This window comes from Phyllopteryx taeniolatus, chromosome 13 (assembly GCF_024500385.1).
Source record: "Phyllopteryx taeniolatus isolate TA_2022b chromosome 13, UOR_Ptae_1.2, whole genome shotgun sequence".
Taxonomy (NCBI): Eukaryota; Metazoa; Chordata; class Actinopteri; order Syngnathiformes; family Syngnathidae; genus Phyllopteryx; species Phyllopteryx taeniolatus.
Genome location: NC_084514.1, coordinates 12,814,418 through 12,834,970, shown reverse-complemented (window position 1 = coordinate 12,834,970; position 20,553 = coordinate 12,814,418). Strand labels below are relative to the sequence as shown.

The window sequence follows — 20,553 nt, the reverse complement described above, 5'->3', positions numbered from 1 at the left end:
GCCACTGTGCCATTATGCAGTTTGAACATTACCACTGCGCTTAAATATAGCAAAATAAGCGCCCGCAAAAAGTACTTAAAAAATGTTTCCATAAAATGTATTGCACCGCACATGCAAGTGAAATCAAAAATAACGAAATAATTGTTTCAAACTAAACCGTTCTTAAAGATGCAATGCAAATGTGGTGAATTGAAAAGTGAAATACACCTGAAGTTTACCGGGGCCGTGAGTGATTCTGTTGCGTCCCACTAGAGGGAGCCCGCGTACTACCGCTGCTTCTCGTAGCACGTTTTGAGAAGGACTGGCGCAGATGGCTTGGAAGTTGAACAGGACTCACGAACGGGTGGACAAACAGACGTCCGTTTGCAGAGCTGGATGAGCACAGACAGACACAAGGGAAATAAATGCAATGGATCGTCAACGATGGATGGACACATGCGTCTAACCCTTTCATTTTTCATTGCGGCATTTGCCGGGTGCGCTGGAGCGCTGGGACGGGGGGGGGGGGGGGGCACACCCACCCACGACCCTTCGCCAGCCATCGCACGCAACCATTCTCACTCGGCATTCACCATAGCGACAATGTAAGTCTTTTAGTTGACGGAAATGGACATTTCAAATGCACAGACTCTGGCATCCACAATGACACTGCCTCTGATTCTGAGACGCGTCTTTATGTTCGAATTAGGCTGACTTGCATACTGTTTAGGTGCAGGATATAAGGCCAAACAAAGACAAGTGGAGATCCTTGAAAAAGGCAGAGTGAAATGTAGAATCTATTTTCACTGAGCGCTCTTCTAACCCAGTAGTGGCCTGGCTAATCAAGTAAGTCCTCAGCCATCAAGTCAAGCGAAGGTGACTGAGGACATCCAGTGGAAGTCGAAGGTAGAACGAATGTCCCCATTGAGCCCCTTTGGGATGGATGACGTGTCATCGTGAGTGCCGGCAATAGACACCGCTGCGGTGTGTATACCAAAACTATCAGCGAGGATGCGCTCCCAACGGCCCGATTGACCAATCATCCATCCATCTGCTTCCCAATTGGACCCTGGATTGGTCTTCGCTCAATCAGCCGTGCGCGGTCACTATCGCACCGATGAACTTACCGCGCCCGTGGGAAGGGTGGCAGGAACCGGTTTACAACTTTGGATGTTTCGAGGTCCCGTGTGCTCGAAGTCGTGTCGATGACGTGCAGAAATAACTTGCGCGATTGAAACTCTCGCGAGGGACACGACGTGGATAGCTAACCCTCCGCCGTGTTATGGACCAATCGGAGCCAAGCCGTCTTCCGTATTGAAATGAGCGAAGATGAGGCGGAAAAAAGACGAGCACATTGACATTGATCGAAGATGATCCAAATGGAATGGGGACGTTCTTTCGACATCCCAAACGACACTAACGGATTCCTTTCAAGAAATAGGGCGACCGATGTCTTACTACAAATGGAACGCGGTGCAAATAGCGAGACAAAACGCAATACGAAAGAATCTGGCAACAAATCCAAATCGTGGAGGAAAAGGTCAACTTTATATATTTGGAAAAAAAAAAGCTTGACACATTCGATTTTGAAATCATTTTTTTATGATCAGAATCAGAATCAGAATCAGAATCAGAATCCTCTTTATTTGCCAAGTAGGTCCAAACACACACACAAGGAATTTGTCTCCGGTATTATGTGGCTCTCTGCTCTGATTTAAAATGGTTTTGTTGCGGATTGTTGCACACGCAGAGTAGAAGAGGTTTCTTTGCCTTCACCGACACCGACACCGACAGGCCCGCTTTCAAAGCGCCTGAATTTGTCGTCGATCGAGCGATCGCGCACTAAACGGCGAGAAGCGGCCGGAGCCGTCTGAAGGCTTCGAGGCCGAGTTGCCCGAACGGGCCGAGAGGATGTACTTCTTCCCGAAACACCACAGGTCCACGACTATTTGCCTGAAGTGGCTCCTGAATTTGGAGCCCGTGAAGGCGTAGAGGATGGGGTTGAGACAGCAGTGGAGGTAGGCGACGCTTTTGGAAATGGCCAGAACTCGGAGGTTGAAGCGTTCTCCCTGACAACCTCTCTGTTGGAACAGATCTAGCGTGTGGTTGAGCAGAGCCACGTTGTAGGGGAGGTGGCACGCGATGAAGACCACCACCACCGCTAAGACCACCCGGACGGCCCCGTGCCTCCGGCCGCTCCGCGCTCGAATCAAGGTGCGCGCGATGCTGGAATAGCACAGCGCCATGGCCGCTAAGGGCAGCAGGAAACCCACGGCCATTTGAAGGCAGGGAACCAGCTTTTTGATGAACTTTGCCGTCTCGTCGTTGCTGAAAGACAGCTGACACATCACGCGCGCGCTCTCCGCCCCCAGACCGGCTTCTTCGAAGCGCTCGGTGTATATTAGCGTGGGCAGCGTTAAAGCAGCCGCGCAAGCCCACACGGCGGAGCAGACGATGCGGCTGTAGATGAGATATCCGGAGCGGGCCCCGAAAGAACGCCTGGCCCGGACGATGGCGACGTAGCGATCGCCGCCGACGCACGCCAGCAGGAGCATCCCGCTGTAGAGGTTGACGCTGTAGGCGGAGCTCAGCGCCTTGCAAACCCCGCTGCCCGTCGGCCAGCCGTGCCGCTCGTTGTAAATGATGAAAGGCAGGGCCAGCACGAAGCTCAGGTCGGCCGCCGCCACGTTGACGAGGTAGACGTCCGTCACGGTCTTGGTTCCCTTGTAGAACGCGTACGTGACCACGACGAGGATGTTGCCGATCAGGCCCAAGGCGCAAATGACGGCGTGCGTGCCGGTTTGGATGGTGACTTGTGCGGGGTCGGGGTCCAGGTTGCACACTTCGACGTCGGTATAGTCTGCGGTGCCGGGATTATAATAGTCGGGAGCCGCTGAAGTCATTTTGTGGCCTGCTGGGGAAACAAGAAACATTGCGAGACCAAACGGCAGATGTTTGCATGGCGGTGGCGTGCGCAAGCGCCGCTTCTCAAAGGTGGCGGCGCGGCCGACCTCGAGCGCTATGCAAAAGAATCTTGCAGATTGTTGCGATGAGTTCAAAACAAAAACCAATTCCAATTCAGAACAGGACATTCATTTGACAATTTAAACGGATTCTTTTATATGCAATACATTTGAGTGCGCTTTTTTTTGTATTTTCCTGCATTTACGAGCAGTGTTGACGTTCAAACGTTGCGTCGTGCGTTAAGTTGGCTTACAGTCCTTTTGCAAAAATGCAGAGAAGCAATTTACAAGCGAAACAGCGCCGACATCTCTATCCTCGACGCTCCGATGAACAAAAAGGTCAATTCCGTCCCAGCGGCAGATTGCACGAATTCCGACCCCTCTGGGTTCTGTGTCGAGGTCAGTTTATTACAAGTCCGGGCGCCGATCTATGCCGATGGGACGCGGGGCCCAAAATCCCGGACAGTTGAGAAATGGATCTAAAAACAATACGCTTTACGTAGCTTTTTCCTACACTCACTGATTGCTTCTAGCGTGTTCCATAAATGAAAGGAGAATATTGTCGAAGTGAGGGATATTCGATTGTTCTGTCACGGTCTGCGTTTTGCTTTGGGTTGTGTTTAGTTTGTCGCGTGCTCGTCAGGTTGTCGCGTCCGCCTGTTCTCGTCGACTTTGCGTCGACCGATCGGCTCGCTCCGGCCACCGGCGTCCCGGTCGGTTGTGTGTGTCAATGTGTTTGGATTGAGTTCCCTGCTTTCTTTCACTTCTTGTCTTTGCCACGTCATAGCCGCCAGTTGTCGGGTGTCATTTTCCCTTTCTAGTCCAGGTCATAGTTGGTTTCCACTTTGAGATGTTCGAGTGTTTCTTTCTTACTTTGATTGGATGATCTGTGGTGGGACTTTGTCGAGTTTCGCTTTATCCAATATCCTTGTTTTCCCTTTGTGAAGATTCAACCTTCTTTGGAGCTTCCCTGCAATTGGGTGGCCCATGTTCTTGCCTTGCGTTACTCGCCTTCGCCCTAACCCACGTACGTGACATTTTCTCTACGAAGGAAAAGGATCCCCTAAAAAGCCCCACTTTAGATGGTAAAGATTTTCGATAAAAACAATACGCTGTCAGCAAAACCTGCAAACCACATGGACTCGGTGTAAAGGATGAAACGCAATGTTCTCGTTTGTTTCTTCCTCTGGTTGAGCGTGACCCCATTTCAGCCCCTTGAGTCGGTTGAGCGTGACCCCATTTCAGCCCCTTGAGTCGGTTGATCTTTCGATACGATCCGATGCTTATCGGTGAGGCTCTGAGACATCGAGAACCACAGCCTGCGTGAGAAAGGTCACCTCTTACCAAACAAACAGTTGCCTAAAAAATCAATGTTTCCGCACAGCATGAAGCCTTCATCGACATGATATGCGTATGTGGTAAGCAATCGATAAGCATCCAATTTGGCCTCTGAGAAACCTTTCCAGTACGTTTGTATGATATTGTAAAGTTTGACAGCACTCAGCGCAGTTTATCGGTGTGTGGAAAATGGGCAGAATTCATTTGATTGGATGTCCGTGTGACAGTGTCATGTCGAGTACTCTTCAAACTGTGGCCTTGATTTAGCTCTTTGAAAATAGCGTACTACCGTGTCGTCTCAGAGGCTATCTTCAGACCGGAAACAGATCCGCCAGACAAATCCGAATCCGAATATCAAATATCAAATATCAATTGCAGTTCCTTCCGTATGCACGCCGAGTTGAGTTTTGAAAGGCAATGAAAACCACCTTCGCACTTGATGCGACGGTATTAGAGAGCCTCGACAAAGACAACCGTGCTCACTTTTGATTGACACTGAGCGCTCATCATTGAGGCTCCTTAAATCGAAAACGACAACCACCGCAACATCGCTACAGTACATAATACAAAGACAAACCGCTAAAATAACCCCAACATTTGATACTGTTCAATTCACACGATATGATATCATATGAATAGTAATGTCAGTCAAAACAAAGTATTCTTGTATTTGGAAGACTGGCTTGCTCTTGCTCTTGCTCTTGCTCTTGCTCTTGTATTTGATTTGATTTGATTAGATTGTGAGTGAAGTGGACTTTATATTGTTAGAGTTTATCGTTGTTTTTAGAATCTATTGTCAAATATGTTCCCGCATTTTTTGGACAATGAATGAATGAACTCATTAAGGTACAAATCAATGGAAAATATAGACATGCAATGATGACATGATTCTTTTGGTGACGTACCCTCAGAATGTGCTTTTGTCGATCCGAGAAAGCGAGAAAATCAGCACCAGAAGGTCGTCAATATCTCAGAATTGAGCAGGCGAGGTCGTCGTCGTCGTCGTCGTCGTCGCAGAGCTCAGCGGCAAAGTCAAAATCAAGAAAGAGGAAGAAGACCAAGCCCAGATTTCATCTTCCTGCTTGACATTTCATTTGGACTGAATCTCTCTGCCACCTCCTCCTCCACAAAAAGGCCGCGATTCTTCAAGATCATTTCAACAACAAATTATGAATTCGCAATCCATTGCACTTAGTCGAGCTGGATTCATTTTTCAAATATCACAGATTAACGTAAAATAGTATTTGCCTCATTATCAAATTCTTTTTTTTTTTTTTTTTTTGGGGGTGGGGGGGTATAGTTTCCCCTACTTTAATGTTTAAGACCATCAAGCAAATGTAAATATCAGACAAAGATAACCTAAGTACATTTTTAAATGGTGACTTTATTTATGATCAACCGAATTACCCAAAGATCTCCAAAAGCTGCAACCAAATGTCACGGTCCAAAGGAGATTCGAGAACAGATGAGAAATAAAGTAATTGACATGTCTCTGTCTGGAAAAGCTTGCAGAGCCATTTCTAGAGCTTTAGGACTCCAGCGAACCACAGCGAGAGCCATTATCCTGAAATGAAAAAAAAAATCACGGAACAGCGGTGAACCTTACCAGCGGCGGCCGGCCTACAAAAATGACCCAAAGAGCACGGTGACCACTCATCCGGGAGGTCACAAAGGAACCCAGGACAACATCTGAAGATCTGCAGGCCTACCTTCCCCTTAGAGCAAAAGAGCATCGTACCAACCATGCGAGTGCGAGTGCAAACATAAACCCTCAGTGGCGCTCTAGCACCTGCCCTTTTGCCCTGTATGAAAAAAAGGGTCCTATTTGCTGAAGCCCTTTTTTTTGTTTTTTCCTATTCATCAATGTTAAAAAAAAAACTAATCATAAAATCCGTGTTTTGATATTTGAGGGGAATTTATTTGAGTCCTTGGGAGAATTGTGGGAGCATACTTTATGCTCCCACTTGAATTTCTGTGGGGTTAATCGGAGGCACTCGAAATGGTGGCAGGTGAGTGCTGACGCCGGTTGGTCCCGTTGACATTGAAAACCTTTTTTTTGTTCAAGAGGCCAAGTCAGGCAGCAGCAAAAACAGAAGTACAAAGACAAGCAAGGTACTATTTATAAAGCATAACACTTTGGATTGAACCACCGATGACTCTTGCAATATGGAGGAATCCATCATTCGAACAGCCCTAACCTGAAACAATGGCATTCCTTGAGCTTCAACATCGGTTTGAATGTGACCGCTTACGTCCCCGTTTGTGAGGGTGGGCGTATTTGTGCAAGCGCGTTTATTTACTTCCCCTCTTTTTCCAGTTGACTTGTACACATCGAATAGTTTTGAAATGCTTTATCTTTGTATCATTCTTACGTAGCACAATAACCTGATGGCTGTTAGTCGTCACCACCTTTGTGAAACAGCTGTATTGCTGATTGTGTTCGCAGAAATAAGTGAAATTAATATCAACTACTGTTATATCTTAAGAGTATGAATAATTTGGGCATTGGGTGTCCTTTTTTTTTTTTTTTTTTTTTTTTAACTTGACCAACTGCCCTTTATACCAACAGTCAAACATGGTGGTGGCAGTATAATGGTCTGGGGCTGCTTGTCCCATTCAGGACCTGGACAACTTTGATTGAATTCTGCTCTTTACCAGCAAATCCTGAAGGAGAATGTTTGGCCATCAGTTCATGAGCTCAAGCTGAAACACACTTGGGTTCTGCAGCAGGACCGCAATCCAAGCACTCCAGCGGCAGGTCAACTTTTGAATCGATGAAATCAATCAAGAAATGTTTTGGAGTGGCCTCGTCCAAGCCAGGACTCCAAAAGGCCGTTAATGCTCGGAAACAAACAATTGTGCAAGGAAGAGTGGGCCAAAATGTCTCCACAGAGGCGTGAAAGACTCATTGGCAGTTAGAAAAAAACTATTCTGTTGTTGCCGCTAAGCTAAAGGTGGCCCAACCAGTTATTAGATTTCTGGGGACATTCGTTTTTCATACGGAGCCAGTCAGCTTTGAATATGTATTTGTTTAAAGACATGAATCATCATTTAAAACGGCATTTTATGTTTACTTGCTTTACCTTTGTCTGATATTTACATTTGTTTGATGACCTTAAACATTAAAGTGATGACCTATGCAAAACAAAACAAACAAACATTTGGGAAGGAGGCAAATACTTTTTCACGGCACTGTACATGCTAATCCTTACAACTGTGTGCTCGGTCACCCATTTGTCCTCTCCATTCACTGTAATGTGTAAATGTACCGATGATGTTGTTTTTAAGAGCTTGATTTATTTCTATATGACCAGCAGATCGAGCAATTACACCTCAAGTAAAAAAAAAAAAGCAGCGTTTCAAGGCTCTAATATTCCATTTCGGAACACGCTCCACGTCTCTTGATTGAAGTATCAAATAGATGATTTGTTATTATGATTATTAGATCATTTGGAGGGCAAAAATGGTTTTATCACGTTGAAATAACGTTTAGTTTTTCGCAGTCACGATTAAAATGAAAGCTATACAACTGTTAAGACTTGAAATCAAATCATTTGGCCAAAATAATTAGAGGGATAATGACGGGTTGAAAACAAATGGCGCCTTGCCTGTAATTTTGGATTGCTGAGAGAGTTAGGATTCTGGGCGCTGTGCCCAAGCAATAAACTTCCAAATAAAAGGACACACTATTCAAATATCCCTCTAAGGTTCCACAATCTGTCTATTACATATGATCTCATCTATTTTGGGCCGTCACCGGGACAATACGCACGGTTCTTGTCATGTTCACTGACTTTCTTTACGCACCGTTTGGCACAGTAGACAGTTTTATTTTGAAGAGTTCAGCCGGATGTGCTCTCCTAAGCAAACCAATCACCGATCACCTGACAGGTAACCCGCGCCGCAGGTTCGCCCAGTCGATCAAGCCTCCGACGATAACGCAAGTGGCGCAACTCGTTGTTTTGTTTTGTTTTGAACGCTTCTGCTCGCTGGCGTCTTTTCCAATTCAACATGAGTAAGTCCGGCACTTTCAAAATGAAGAATTGGTTCAAAGTAAAGTCACCGGAGAAAGAGGGCAAGGGAGCCAAACAGTCGGACTCAACGGAAGCTGGAGTGGCCGCCGTGTCAGGAGGCAAGTCGGGGGCTGCCCCGGCGAGCCCCGGGGACGGAGGGCTCATTTCGCCGAAGGAAAACAAGGCAAGGCGGATGTTGTCGTTCAGGTTCAAACGAAAGAAATCGAAGCCGAAAGAAGGCCGAGGAGGAGATGATGATGATGATGGTGGTGGTGATGAGGATGATGATGATGAGTTGTCCCCCAGCGAACCGGACCGCATGAGCAGCCACATGTAAGAGCCAAAACTTCTTCGATGTTGTGTCATTATGCTCATGGCAACACTCTAGTAGGCCTACCGACCGACCTACCGACCTGCCTACTTTTTGGGTGGGTTTTCACATCCTCATACACGATTACCTTTTTATGGCAGCTGCAAAAGTTAGTCACTTTTTTGGTGTGTGTCGAGGTTATTCTTCTTATTCTTATTCTTATTCTTCTTATTAACAAAAGAGGGACTAGGCCCTCACATTCACATTCACAACCACTTGAGTGAATGCTGAAGGCCATTCACACCCTATTGAGTCCGATACATGTATTATGCTGGTTATTATTCTCCTTGTTGTCATGGACTTTAAACTAATAGATCAGAATGCAGTGATGAAATTGTCTTTCAGTCGGACGTTGAGCAAACTCCAACAACAATATATGCAGTGAAACCCCCTTTGGCAGGGGAATCTGTGAGACTATGGATGAGGTTTTGAAGAAATGTTGCAGGACAAAGTTTTCCCCCTCAATCTGGGCCAGACGGTCTCGAGCCGGAGGCCGTATTTGCTTCCGTCAGTGTGCCAGAAGAGGTGACATTTGTCGTGGCGATACGACCGCTCGCAATACCCCGAGCTGAACGTAACACCGCAGTGCTGGAACGAGCTCCCGATTCAATCCCCCCACATTCTTTCTCAAGATCAAAGGGGGTGATCAAGGGGACCCGTCGTGAGGACGCGGGCGTAAAAAAAAGATGGCCGTGACGACAGAGCTGCGGAGGATCCTGAAAGAATGCATATAGGCATGGCGGAGAAGGCTGGGAAAGTGCGTTCGATTGTAAGGGGGGATTATTTGGAAGGGGAACATCGGTCGTTTGGATATAAATATATTTTTTGTGACACACCTCCTAAAAATGATTCTTATCAATTTACTAAAGCATACTTCTCCAAGTATTCTTAGCTCCTGTTCGCTCTTGCTCAAACAGTTCTCCAAATAAGAGGAAAGTCGCGTTTGGTTCGAGCTGTTCATTCGTCACTTCCAGTGGAAGATTACTGTAATACTGACACACAAAGCAAGAGAGAATGAAATATGATACTATAAATGGAAACACCTGAATGTTCAGCCAAACCGTATACATTTGGCAAAAAGAAATTGTCATAGAAATTCACATTTTTCAAATTCACCACTGCTACCCCCGAAGCATCCAACAATACTTGTAGGTATACGCTGGTTGATTATTACCGGAGCTTAATTGGGGACCGTCTCTGCCTTTGCGTTTATTTATGCTGCATCTCTTCCAACAGACTTCAGCGCTGCCCGCCATGTTGCGGCGCAATGTATTAATACACTCAAGGCGCGCGACTCTAAATTCGGACATGCCTGCACTCTGTAAAATCCCCCCCAAAACCGATTGCTTAAAAATGCAAAAAAAGCGTGAACGATGAACCGCAATATAGTGAGGAACAACTGTATATTTAGTCATTTATCTATCTATCTATCTATAATGTTGCTATGTTATGCTGTGGTGTATTAACAGCCTTATAGTACTCCTTTAAATGTATTTCCTTGAGATTTCTCTTAATGTCACCTGTTTGTGTGAGCTACTCCTGGCCACAGTAACTGCCTACATTTTATTTCGAGTGAGAGGATGTCATAAAAAAAGAAATGGTAAATGCGCGGCCACAATGATGATGGCTTACGCTGTCAAAGAAAATCAATTCACGCTGACGTAGCACAACCAATTTGAGCTTTTGTATCTTGAGCAAGGATACTTGGGAAGACTTTCAATTCATTCGTGGAAACTTTAGCCCTTTAAGATAGAATCAAATTTCTTCTGCTCCACTATTGCCTCCCCTTGCCACGAAGTGATGATTTCTTCATCAAAACTAAGCTTTACACATTCAGTATTTTTGGGGCCGATCACGGATTTTGAAAGAGCGATAAGCAATCACCGATCCAATCAGAAGATGGAGCAATGTGTCTATTTCAATGGTTCATTTATTGTATATACTTGTGTAATGTCTACTGAGTCTCTTCAAAAGTATTCTCTAGTAGTCAGGTCATGTATTCTAATGAGTCAGGTCAAACCAGCATTCCAACACGACCGAAATAATGGGTGCTAACTTACGTGAATCGAATGACTTTCCACATCCATCCATTTTCTGAGCCGCACGCTAAAAGATTTGCACCGCAGCCTTAACAGGTGGCAAACAAGTTGCTGGTTGCTAGCAAGTGGTGAAATTGTTTTATACTGTACCTCATTGCAATAAGATATAGCAACGACACAACTTGTTGATAAAAGCCTTCATTGAATTCAAGTCTGAATTGTTAACTCTATTCTTAACAAGTTTAGGTTTTTTTCATACCAATCACACGCTGGTACAGTATATCTAAGCGCATCTGCTTCACAATTCCAAAGTTCTGGGTTCAAATCTCACCTGCAGACTTCCTGTGTGGAGTTTGCATGCTTTCCCCATGCTTGCGTAGGTTTTCTGCAGGTACTCTGCCTTCCTCGCACATCCCAAAACCGTACATATAAGGTTAGTTGAAGACTAAATTGTCCATAGGTGCGAATGGAAGTGTGACTGTTTTTTTTGTGCCCTATGATTGACTGGCGACCAGTCCAGGGGTATCCTGGCCAAAGTCAGCTCGGCTCCAGCTCACCCTTGAACCTAGCGAGGACAAGAAGTATAAAAAATGGTTGGATGGGTTTAAACCAAGTCTCTCGTTTAAACCAACCGGATTATGGGTGACAGTCCTCTGACTCTGGTTCTGTTGTCACTCGATTAACCGACATTAACGACGGTTGGTTTGATTTTTGAAGACGGCAGCAGCACTAAAGAAACCTGTCATGGGGGTATGACGCATCAATCACTAAAGCCAACTACAAGCAGCACGTCGACTAAATGTCATTGTGTCACTTGCAGAAGACAGAGCTGAAGTTCCGCAAACTCATAGACAGACGGACGTGACGGATATGATTAGCACTGCCGCCTGTTTATTGACGAGAAATCATCTCATGCCAGACAGTACAATGAGATTTTAATTGTGCCACAATTATTTAGCTCTTACTTTAAGATGCATATCCTGTTGGTTTACTTGGAAAAAAAATATTTGTCTCTGTAAGTACGTGACATACAGCTTCATTGTCTAATTTCAGAAATACCCTGATGTGTGGAATGTGGAAAAGCAAAATTATTCTTCATATTATACTATTATATTCCCTCCATTTCGGGGCAGCTAATTCATAGTATATGAGATTTTTGTAGAGTAACAAATATGTTTATATGGTGAAGGTCCAAAACCTTTTCTCGGACTGAAACGGTGTTGAATGTCACTTCATCAACAACAAAATAATAAGAAAATAATCACAATTTATGTTCATTACTAAATGAAAATGATCACATACATGTTTAGGTCAAACTTTTTTTTTTTTTTTTGCCAGAACAGTGAAATATTCTTTGAAAACCGCCAGAAGGCTTTCGATGGATGGCTGGACAAAGGCAATTACAAATAGAGCTAGGACAAGACAAAAAGTCAGTGGTGCATGTAAATACTGACAACGTATAATTCATATTGTACAAAAATCTAGGTTTTCAAGTTCACAACACACAAATGAAATTATTTATTTTTATAATTCTGTTTTGTGTATAATGTCTATAATGTCTTTGTTTTTTTGCACTTATTGTATAACGAATGTGTCATTTAATCACATGAGCACACTCTGAGGTTTGCAGAGACATCTCTGGCCGTCATACTTTCAATTCAATGTTATTTTTGACACTAGCATTTAACAACCCACAGTAATATTAGCTAACCACTGACCGTTAATGTAGGGCAAATGACTGCATATTTAAAAAAAAACAACAACTATTCAAACCTAAGGACAATGTATAGTCTCCAATTAACCTAGCATGGATGTTTTTGGAATGTGGGAGGAAACCGGACTACCTGGAGAAAACCCTTGCAGGAGAACATGCAAACTCCACACAGGAAGGCGGGATTTGAACCCAGGACCCCAGAACTGTGAGGCCAATGTGCCTCCCATTCCGTAATCGTATCATCCACAATAGATAATTACATGCTGCAGCATCAGGACTCATTTCTAATGTCTTCATGCCTAGCTTTGTACACATCTCTGTGTCTTCTGTTTTCTGTATTTTCTTCTCTTTCTCTTTTATGTCTATGTATGTATTGTACTTTGTATTTATGAAAAGCCCTTCCAGGTACAAGTGCTGCGAATCAGCTGCGGCTTATAAGCACTACGATACAACAATCAGGCGGCTGTGTTACAGTCTGCCCCTATACAAATAAACCTATTGATTCATTCATAAGCCATAATATTAATGTGAACATTCTTAAGGCTTTGCGTCTCTCTGACAATACAGTATTGGAACACAAGTCCGCGAGGGAAACTTCCTCTTGCTTGCAGGAACCCTTTGAGTAAACAATATTCCTCACAGCAACTTCAAATGCAAGTTATTGCGTGTACAAATTAAGCCATAAATCATTCGCATTCAGAATTACAAGTAGTTGCTGCAGGGCCCAAACTGATTCAAATGAAATTCATGCACTGTAGCTTTTCGTTGTCAAATTGCTCACCGTAGAGCGGTGCTTTGAGATATGAGAGACCCGACTTGAGTTTTTCGTGGTATGAGGCGTCTTTCAGTGGATTTTTTTCTTGTGCCAACTTGAGATTCGAGCTGGTGGTAATGAGTATGTGTGTTGAAGTATACTGTAAAACTAAACAAGCAAAGAGAATTACGCGTATTGTATTTTTAAAGAAAGCAAACTGCCTAAAGAAATGCCCCGCTAGCTTTATGCTAACATATCATGGAAAACGCCATTGACATGCTAACAATTAGTATCAAGAGTGGACGTTTGAACAAAAAACGGTGGAGCAACACATGTAGACAGATGTAACAGTACCTACTAGCATATAGTCTTTATCCTCAATGAAAAAAAGACTACAATTACAAAATGTTACTGAGTCACAGTAGTTGTGAAACTATGTTTTTGGCTGTGTCTGCATGACTGTATTGTAAGTATTGTGTTGGAATATGTTGCCAAGGTGGGTTGGAGGGTGCTCCGGCGAGCCCCCCTCGGAGTCCGACATCTTTGTTCAAAGGTTGGATAGAAGCTAGCCGCATCACTCCAGATGCTGCACCGATCTGCCTGTCGATCAGAGGCCACCAAACTGGACCCCCTGTACGCCTCGGCTGCGCCTAGAAATTCTGTCCATAAAAGTTATGAACAGAATCGGAGACAAAGGGCAGCCTTGCACCAAACAGCAGTTCAGAGTACCCACCCTTTTTGGAGTCCTTTGGAGGGGGTACTGGAGAGCGCTCCCGCTGGGGACTTCATCGTTCTGGTGGGGGACTTTAATGCTCACGTGGGCAATGACAGTGAGACCTGGAAGGGCGTGATAGGGAGGAACGGCCCCCCCGATCAGAACCCGAGCGGTGTTCTGTTATTGGACTTCTGTGCTGATCACGGATTGTCCATAACAAACACCATGTTCAAGCGTAAGGGTATCTACACGTGCACTTGGCACCAGGACACCCTAGGTCGCAGTTCGATGATGGACTTTGTGGTCGTGTCATCGGACTTGCGGCTGCATGTCTTGGACACTCAGGTGACGAGAGGGGCGGAGCTGTCAACTGATCACCACCTGGTGGTGAGTTGGCTCCGATGGTGGGGGAAGATGCCGGTCCGACGTAGCAGGCGCAAACGTATTGTGAGGGTCTGCTGGGAACGTCTGGCGGAATCCCCTGTCAGAAGGAGTTTCAACTCCCACCCCCGACAGAACTTTGCTCATGTTCCGGGGGACATCAAGTCCGAGTGGACAATGTTCCGCGCCTCTATTGCTGAGGTGCCCGACCGGAGCTGTGGCCGTATGGTGGTTGGTGCCTGTCGTGGCAGAACCCGTTTTTGGACACCAACGGTGAGGGATGCCGTCAAGCTGAAGGAGTCCTATAGGGCCTTTTTGGCCTGTGGGACTCCTGAGGTATCTGATGGGTACCGGCTGGCCAAGCGGAATGCAGCTTTGGTGGTCGCTGAAGCAAAAACTCAGGCATGGGAGGAGTTCGGTGAGGCCATGGAGAAATACTTCCGGACGGCTTCGAGGAGGGGGAAGCAGTGCACCATCAACACTGTGTATAGTAGGGATGGAGCGCTGCTGACCTCGACTCGGGACGTTGTGAGCCGGTGGGGAGAATACTTCAAAGACCTCCTCAATTCCACCGACACGCCTTCCCATGAGGGAGCAGAGTCTGGGTTCTCTGAGACGGGCTCTCCGATCTCTGGGGTTGAGGTCACCAAGGTGGTTAAAAAGCTCCTCGGTGGCAAGGCCCCGGGGGTAGATGAGATTCGCCCGGAGTTCCTCAAGGCTCTGGATGTTGTAAGGCTGTCATGGTTAACACGCCTCTGCAACATCGCGTGGACATCGGGGACAGTGCCTCTGGATTGGCAGACTGGGGTGGTGGTCCCCCTTTTTAAGAAAGGAGACCAGAGGGTGTGTTCCAACTACAGGGGGATCACACTCCTCAGCCTCCCTGGTAAGGTCTATTCAGGGGTGCTGGAGAGGGTTCGTCGGGAAGTTGAATCTCAGATTCAGGAGGAGCAGTGTGGTTTTCGTCCTGGCCGTGGAACAGTGGACCAGCTCTACACCCTTGGCAGGGTCCTCGAGGGTGCAAGGGAGTTCGCCCAATCAGTCTACATGTGTTTTGTGGACTTGGAGAAGGCCTTTGACCGTGTCCCTCGGGGGTTCCTCGCTTTGGGAGTATGGAGTACTCTCCCTTCTCTCTCATTTTCCTCATTCATCAACTCCTCAAAGTATTCTTTCAACCCATCTAGCTTACTACTGGCACCAGTAAACCATGATGAACCATCTCTATCCTTAATCACCCTAACCTGCTGCACATTCTTCCGATCTCTATCCCTCTGTCTAGCCAACCTGTAAAGATCATTTTCTCCTTCTTTAGTGTCCAACTTGGCATACATGTCATCACATGCCTCTTTTTTGGCCTTTGCCACCTCTACCTTTGCCCTGTGTCGCATCTCAATGTATTCCTTTCGCTTCTCCTCTGTCCTCTCAGTGTCCCACTTCTTCTTAGCTAACCTTTTTCCTTGTATGTTTTCCTGTAATGTGAGGTTTCACCACCAAGTCTCCTTCTCTCCTTTCCTGCCAGATGATCACCTTGGCTGCAGTGGTCCAGTCTTCTGCAAGCTCGTCCTGTCCCCACAGAGAGCGCGTGTCCCACCTCTTCCCGAAAAGCTGCACAACACTCGTCCTGTCTCAGCTTCCACCGCATGGTTCTCTGCTCTCTCTGCCTTCGTCTTCTTAATCTTCATCCCCACCACAAGAGTCATCTTACACACCACCGTCCTATGCTGTCTAGCCACACTCTCCCCTACCACAACCTTACAGTCGGTAACCTCCTTCAGATGACATCGTCTGCACAAGATGTAATCCACCTGCATGCTTCTACCTCCGCTCTTGTAGGTCACCCTGTGTTCACTCCAGCCATTTGTATCCTTGTTGCAAAGTCGACCACCATCTGTCCCTCCAAGTTCCCTTCCTGGATGCCGTACTTACCCATCACTTCTTCATCACCCCTATTTCCATGTCCATTACAATCTGCACCAATCACGACTCTCTCTCTGGCTGGGTGCTCTGAACTACTTCGTCTAGCTCCTTCCAGAATTTCTCTTTCACCTCTGGGTCACATCCTACCTGTGGTTAATTCCCACTTATTCAAGATTTTTGGGGGTTTAAAAACAAAACACACAAAAAAACCAAATAATTTTCCAATGCAATATAATAGGTGTCAATTATCTGCTGATTTTTGAATATTCGCGGTCTCGCCCGGATCCTATCCCCCTCGAATAGTGAGGGTCTACTGTACTCAAAATAACATTTGACATGAGCCGCAACATAATTGGAGAAGCAAAGGGGTTGAAGGGGTAGTATGAAAAGTGGGGGTGTTGCAACACCCAAATAAACTACTACTACTAATACATTGGTTTTATATTGAGCTTTTTTAGATATGCAATGATGCAAATAAAATAGAAACGCATTGTCTTCATATTAACCGCTGTCAAACTTTTCAGCTTACTGCAGTTTGCTCTTGTTTTGTTCCAGAAGCCAAATGTCAAGGCACTCGCACAGCTGGAAGCTAAAATGGGTTTCGGAGGGAGCTGAGTTGCGGCCTATTGTTTTATGCACACATCTTTTCATGCCAGCTCATTCAACAAGTCTTTGTTAGGGTTAAATTAGCTGTGTAAGCTTTTTGAACAAAATATTGTATATATTCTTGCACCTTGAGTACACTACAGGGGTTCTGCTGTTCCACAAATGTGCTGGATCTGGATCTGTGGATTGCCTTGCTGTCTCATTTCTTTTGTCCTAAAGGAGTGAGCATTTGGTTTTGTGCCTAAACTTGTCCAGTGGAGCTCTGTGTTTAGCTAAATTGTGTTAGCCTTTCAATAAAACAAAAAAGGCCGGCCACGAGTATGCCCGTGATCTCATTATTATTGTGCTCGGCAAATAATGAGATCATTTGTGTTTTCAAAAGCTGCTTGTTTGTCATGGTTAAGTTGAACTGCTCTTTTGTACCACCCTTGTACAGTTTGTTGGTTCTGGCAGGTGTGAACACGTGGTTGTACACGGGAGCTTTTGCAAAGTTGTCTGTGACATGTATTGTACATCACCCCGACCGTATTCTACCCAGCTATCGGGTATTCCCTGCAAGCTTGAGAAAAATGGCTCCCGTAGCCAGTTTTGGAGGGCTGTAGAACAGGTATACGTAGTAGTAAGTCTTGACGTACAAAATAGTCAAAGAAGGCAACAACTAACTTTCCTCCTTTTGAAAACTAAGTCAACACCTTTACACACATTTAAAGACAGTTAAAGAATCATTATAGCCCTACGTGGTTTATAATGTTCTAATGTCTGTGGTACTCAACATTCTGTGTGTTTTCTAATATAGGTTGTGGTTACACATTCACCTTTAGTCAACCTTAAATTCGTCAGCTGATTGTCACTAGTATTGATTACGGAATATACAGTATGTTTTTAAGTATACAGTGCTATATTGTGGTTCACCTATTGCGGAATCAGTGCATTGTGCATATTTTTTCATATTCATATCGCGCATAATTCACCATAATGCGGGATCTTTGATTGTATGCTGTAAAATATAAGCTAGGAAAAAAATCATTAAGCCCATATGTACAGTACTACTGTGCATTACTGTATGTTTAAGAGTTTAAAAGGGGTTTAAAAGTATAGAAAGTGTTTATAAAACTATGATGTAGAGGTTAATAGGAGTGTGTGGAAGATTAATAAGAGTCTGGGGAGCATCATACAGCTTTGAAATAAAACTTTGCAGATTTCCGGTATTGCGGGGGTCGTCCGGAACCTAATCCCTGCGATGAAGGGATGGATTGCTGTACTTTGCGCACAATTGGGATTGTATCCCCCATTCATTAGGATGTCCATGTACCGAAACAAGCAACCTTTTGATAGGGCAGAGAGGCAAGTTTGTATTTGCCTCAGAGCAGTATGAGTACCACACATAAGAGCCACAGGGGACATCAATAATCATTTGATTTCAGGTTTCAGGGAGGAAGTCTTGGGAATGGAATGATGGTGCCTTGTTCAAGAAATATGTTCAAATGTTCAAATGTTTGCAAACATACTCGAGATCTGGAGTGCAGTGAGCACGTTTTATGTACATTTCTGGGTAACCTGGCGAGTATGAGACTGGCCATATGGGTGTCAGGTTAGTTTCTGGCATCCGAGAAATTTGCTCGGTGCCCAACGGTGGTCTCGTGCAGTTGAAGCAGAATTATAACTGGATTTCCCCCCTTTTATGCTCACAGCGCCTTTGCAAAGTAGATGAACAGCCAGTGAACTCATGAATCTCTCTGTGTACATTCATCCATGTTTTATACCACTTGTCCTCGTCAGGGTCTTTGGTGCTCTCAAATCCCCTGGCTGGTTTTGGGCGAGAGAGAGAGGATATCCACCCTTCACTGGTTGCTTGTCATTCGCAGGGCACATAGACAAACAACCATTCACATCTATGGATTATTTAGTGTTTGTAATTCATCCTGTTTGGGGATCTGGGAAGAAGCCATAGTACCCAGAGAAAAAAAAAAGCTTCGAGAGCAGTTTGTGAAATGGGTTTGCTGGTGTAGCAGTTGCATGCTTTTGCTGTATTTATCTTTCCTGTTGTTTCTATTATTATAGATTGTCAGCTGTTCATGCAGTTCTTTTCACCTTAGATTTTTACATCTAGAACTGCTGGCACGGCCACGTCATTGCCTCAGCCTTTTAATGGATCACCTTTCTTCGGAATGCTTGTTCCTGTGCAAGTTGGATAGGTTCAAGTAGTTCTCTAACAAGGTCTTCATTTCATGTATTATGTGCTTCTTTCCACTTGATTTATTTGGCCCGATTTCTCCACGTAGCACGATCTAGAATTTGTACAAACACTTTTTTTTCCTTTTTTTTTGTAAAAAAAGCAAACTGCGTAGCAACATGGCTGTAGGAATGAGATTGTACAGAGCGTTGCTTGTCAGCAATTCTCCTGGGAGTCCTGGGTAGCAAGCCCCATCATATTGGGTCAGGATAAAAATGCATTTATGACCATAATGCTCAGGGACTTTTTTTTTTTCCTCGAGTAGTATAGATTATCTTTTGGTTCAATGGTGAGTTTGAGATGCAGATGTTCTGTAAGATTACATCATTCTTCTAATGTAGGGTTTAGTGAACTGTGAACTGTGCTTTTTGGGGGGGGGTTGAAGCAGGAATTTGTGTTACATGGTAAAGGTGCGAGCAGTTATTCTTGGAAATCTGTTCCATTGCTGGCAATTGCTTTTTTTAGTAGGACACAGCGATGAGAAGCTTTTTATTGGTTTGTGTGTGTAAAAAATATCTTTGGGTTTTGGGATAGGTTTTGGGTGTACGGCAGGCATATAAACAGGTCCGAAAACCGTGCGCTTCATGAATTGGAAGGTGTGTGTGTGTGGCCATTGTATTCTCACACACAGAACCACAAAGCTCTCAGGCAAACATACTTCGGGGGCCTGTCAGAGGAGGAGTGTTTTTTTTATACAGTCCAATTGGGATTAGGCCTGAACATTTTTCGTGGCAGAAGAAAGGGTTTATTGTGAAATGGATGTCAGAAATATTGCCGGTCATAACTGGGAAAACACTTGGAAAGCTTTGGGAAGAATATGCAATCTCATCAAACATTTCTACTTTACATTTCAAATTCCTTTATTTGCTTCTACCAACATTTTCAAGTGTGAGCAACCCCTAAATTTCGTGTAAAGATGAAAATGAATACTCGAGTTGATGCACATGGAGCTATGGATAATGGTGAAATGGGGTAACCTTTTCAAGGGTATTCAAGACCCAAAATAGATAACGGCAACATTTCTATTGGTTTGCAGATTTTTGGTGATCATCACAATTATAACAACTGCACGTCTTTTGTGTGATTCATTTATTTACAATGTCTGTTGGTGTTGTGGCAATACATGATGTATTTTAGTAATTATGAGGAGAAAGCAAATTTCTAATTTGAGTTATTTGAAAAAATGTTTGAGAAATCCTGTCCTATACAACTCTATCTAGCCCTTGCAATAATTATTGGCATGACCAGTCAAAAGGAAGCGCGAGCCACCAGCTTCGGTTCTTCATAATCAAGTACGCTGAACGTTCATAGGGGCCGATTGTCTGAAGAATGGAGGCTCCCAAATGTATACAAACTCATAAGAGGTTATATGGCATTGATGGGATAAAAGAGGTTAAGGAAACGGGACAAATATAGTGTACAATATGAACCACTAAAGCATTCTGTTCAGTAGCTCTTTGCATAGTCACTTGTAAGCGCTATGTACCTGTATATAGTTTAGATGTTAAAACAAACTGTACAGTTGGTTATT

The 20,553-nt window shown here is 44.6% G+C and overlaps 2 protein-coding genes across 12 annotated transcripts in view; one reads left to right on the top strand and one right to left on the bottom strand.

The window, feature by feature from the left end:
* Positions 1-1,779: 1,779 nt before the first annotated feature.
* ccr6b (chemokine (C-C motif) receptor 6b) lies at positions 1,780-5,317 on the bottom strand. Of its 2 annotated transcripts, none has more exons than XM_061795026.1 (2): positions 5,186-5,317; positions 1,780-2,890 (listed from the first exon to the last, which is right to left on the bottom strand). In XM_061795026.1, exon 2 carries the CDS (start codon positions 2,880-2,882, stop codon positions 1,782-1,784), a length of 1,101 nt encoding a protein of 366 aa, XP_061651010.1. In that variant the 5' UTR covers positions 2,883-2,890; positions 5,186-5,317; the 3' UTR covers positions 1,780-1,781. The 2 variants fall into 2 exon arrangements, with proteins under 2 accessions (XP_061651010.1, XP_061651011.1); XM_061795027.1 differs by having other exon boundaries at positions 1,780-2,893; positions 5,186-5,306.
* A 2,868-nt stretch (positions 5,318-8,185) lies between these two features.
* crybg1a (crystallin beta-gamma domain containing 1a) overlaps positions 8,186-20,553 on the top strand; it is a 37,611-nt gene continuing 25,243 nt past the window's right edge. For 4 of the 10 annotated variants that reach the window (XR_009791465.1, XR_009791466.1, XR_009791467.1 and 1 more), the window contains exon 1: positions 8,186-8,626. Coding sequence is in view for 7 of the 10 variants with exons in the window: in XM_061795021.1 (XP_061651005.1) it covers positions 8,292-8,626 (335 nt within the window). In the remaining 3 variants the exon portion in view is untranslated. Of the gene's footprint in view, positions 8,722-20,553 lie in introns of all 10 variants that reach the window. The other 6 variants (XM_061795015.1, XM_061795014.1, XM_061795016.1 and 3 more) reach the window with 4 other exon arrangements.

Bases quoted from the DNA above. Each gene is read 5' to 3' on its own strand.
- ccr6b (XM_061795026.1), bottom strand. From the start codon at position 2,882: ATGACTTCAGCGGCTCCCGACTATTATAATCCCGGCACCGCAGACTAT.